Here is a 2,174-nt window from a genome sequence, read left to right as displayed (position 1 = left end):
ATACTGTATGTGTGTGTATGTATGTATATATTTATGTGTTGTATGTGTGTGTATATATATAGTATATGTATGTGTATGTGTGTATATATATACAGTATGTGTATATATATATATATAATGTATTTATATGTGTGAGGATATATGGATATTTTTGATGCATCATCTATCCGGGGCGCCTGTGCAGCTCACCTGGTAGAGGGCACGCCCATATAAGGAGGCTCAGTCCTCAACGCAGCAGTCTGGGGTTTGACTCCGACCCGCGGCCCTTTGCTGCATGTCATTCCCCCCTCTCCCCCCTTTCATGTCTGGCTTTCTTATCAAATAAAAGGCCTAAAAAGGCCCCCCAAAAAACATCTATGTGGAAAGCACAGGGACTCCTTAATAACTGTACGGCTACCATAGCGGCTAGCTTACCTATGATAAGCTTATCTTCAATGTGTAATTATTTTTTCACAAATTAGCCAATTTATCTTTGCTATTAAAAATTTTGCATTCATATCAATGTACAGTAACACCATTTGGCAGCCCCACTTTACCACACTGAGGACCCCCTAGGTGTCCGGGACCCCCTGTTGAAGATCTCTGCTCTGATGGCCTTTTTTTCTGAGAAAAAGATTCACTCTTCGTTGAAATTGTTTTACACGTTCCCCACCCGGGAGCCAAAGCTTTATAGCTGCTGCCGGACACCGAGCAGGAGGAGGTGAAGCGCCTGTGAACCAGAAGGCGCTCTATTATTTATCAGTTCCAGCCTCCTCCTCTCCATTCAAGTGCAGTTTTAGGGCTTTGAGTCCAGAGTGGTGTCGCTTTGATCTCACACAGACCAACAGATGTTTGTGGAGAGCAGTGCGCCTCCTGCTGCGACCGCCGTGCGATTTAATGGAAGCCTCTTCATCTCGACGGGCAAACACCGAACGCTGTTTAACACCTCGGGCCCTCGTGTTTTGCCCTCCACCCTCCATCCTCCACCCTCCAGCGGGATAGGCTGCTACAGCTCCAGATAGTTAGCTCTCTGTTTTGCTGTGGAAGAGTTTAGCAGACATCAATAGAGTTGAGTCCATCAACGGATTAGCGTGCAAAATCAAAGTGTCACAGAGCCTCTAAAACAAGCCAGATTTACTAGCCTTCCCTCTCTCTCTCTCTCTCTCTCTCTGCTGTCTCCCTCTCGAAGGGGTGGGGTTGGATGGTCCGGTTTTTAGATTTTAGGGAAACACTGAGACAAAAGAAGAGAAGGCACAGATATACAGAAACAGGACAAAAAGGGAAATGAGAGACAGACAGGCAGAAAGATAGACTGCACGTCTTCTTCTTGGTTCTCATGTTATGCTGATGATCGTCTATTATAACGTGACGACTTTGTCATGTTTTCCTTATAGAAGTTGTTGTGTTGTTTCCTTTGTGTACGTTGTTAAATAACTCAAACTAACCCAACACTAGAGAGTCGAACATCTGCACTAAACCACTAAACACACATGCAACATTTAACCCTTTTTATATGAATGTTTATTATTATTATTATCCTTTTTATCCAAGGCCTATTTTTTAATACATTTTTCAATCTCTTCTGTTATCATTTACCAGACAAAAAGGCGGGAAACGTGTGAGGTCCACACAAAGAGGATTAGAACTGCCCGGGATTCGCTGAGCAAGGAGCTCTGAGCCCCGCCCCCTTCCCTAAATCCTCCTCCCTCCCTCCTTCCTGCCTCCTCCCTCCTCTTCTCCCGTCATCCCTCCTTCCTTCCGAATAAACGGAGTAATCACGTGTTAAGAGAACACCATGGTGAGAAAAAGAGATTGAAATGAGAGAGTTTGAGAGAATGAGAAAGATGCAATTCATGTAGATGAGAAGTGAAAAACAAGACTTACTCAGAAAGCAATAATTCAAAGCCCTTCTTTTCCATCCATCCATCCATCCATCCTTACATCTATCCCCTCCGTCCAATTACATACATGCATACAAACATACACACATGTACATCCAGTGTTTTAACTTTTTCTTTGCTTGTCTGTGAGATTTTATATTGTCTACGAGAGAAAAGAAATGTAAAAAAGAAATCAAAATCGAGACATTCCATTTTCCTCCTTTCGCCGCCCTGTTTTCCTCCTCGCCAAGCTACTTCACCTAAAAGCTCTTTTCTGTCTCTACCGTCTCCTGATTGGTGGATTAAAAAAAAAAA

At 43.3% G+C, this 2,174-nt stretch overlaps 1 protein-coding gene across 2 annotated transcripts in view; it reads left to right on the top strand.

The window, feature by feature from the left end:
- The window catches only part of si:ch211-137a8.4 (neurofilament heavy polypeptide), an 11,615-nt gene extending 9,442 nt beyond the window's left edge, over window positions 1-2,173 (top strand). For both annotated transcript variants that reach the window (XM_034864476.1, XM_034864467.1), the window contains exon 3: window positions 1,579-2,173. In XM_034864476.1, the coding sequence (XP_034720367.1) occupies window positions 1,579-1,601 (23 nt within the window). In that variant the 3' untranslated portion in view covers window positions 1,602-2,173. The remainder of the gene's footprint in view (window positions 1-1,578) is intronic.
- The last annotated feature ends 1 nt before the right edge of the window (window position 2,174 follows it).

The sequence above is a fragment of the Etheostoma cragini genome, chromosome 3, assembly GCF_013103735.1.
Source record: "Etheostoma cragini isolate CJK2018 chromosome 3, CSU_Ecrag_1.0, whole genome shotgun sequence".
NCBI classification, from domain to species: Eukaryota; Metazoa; Chordata; class Actinopteri; order Perciformes; family Percidae; genus Etheostoma; species Etheostoma cragini.
Note: the sequence above shows the minus strand (reverse complement) of the source record. Positions and strands in the feature narration are given on the sequence as shown.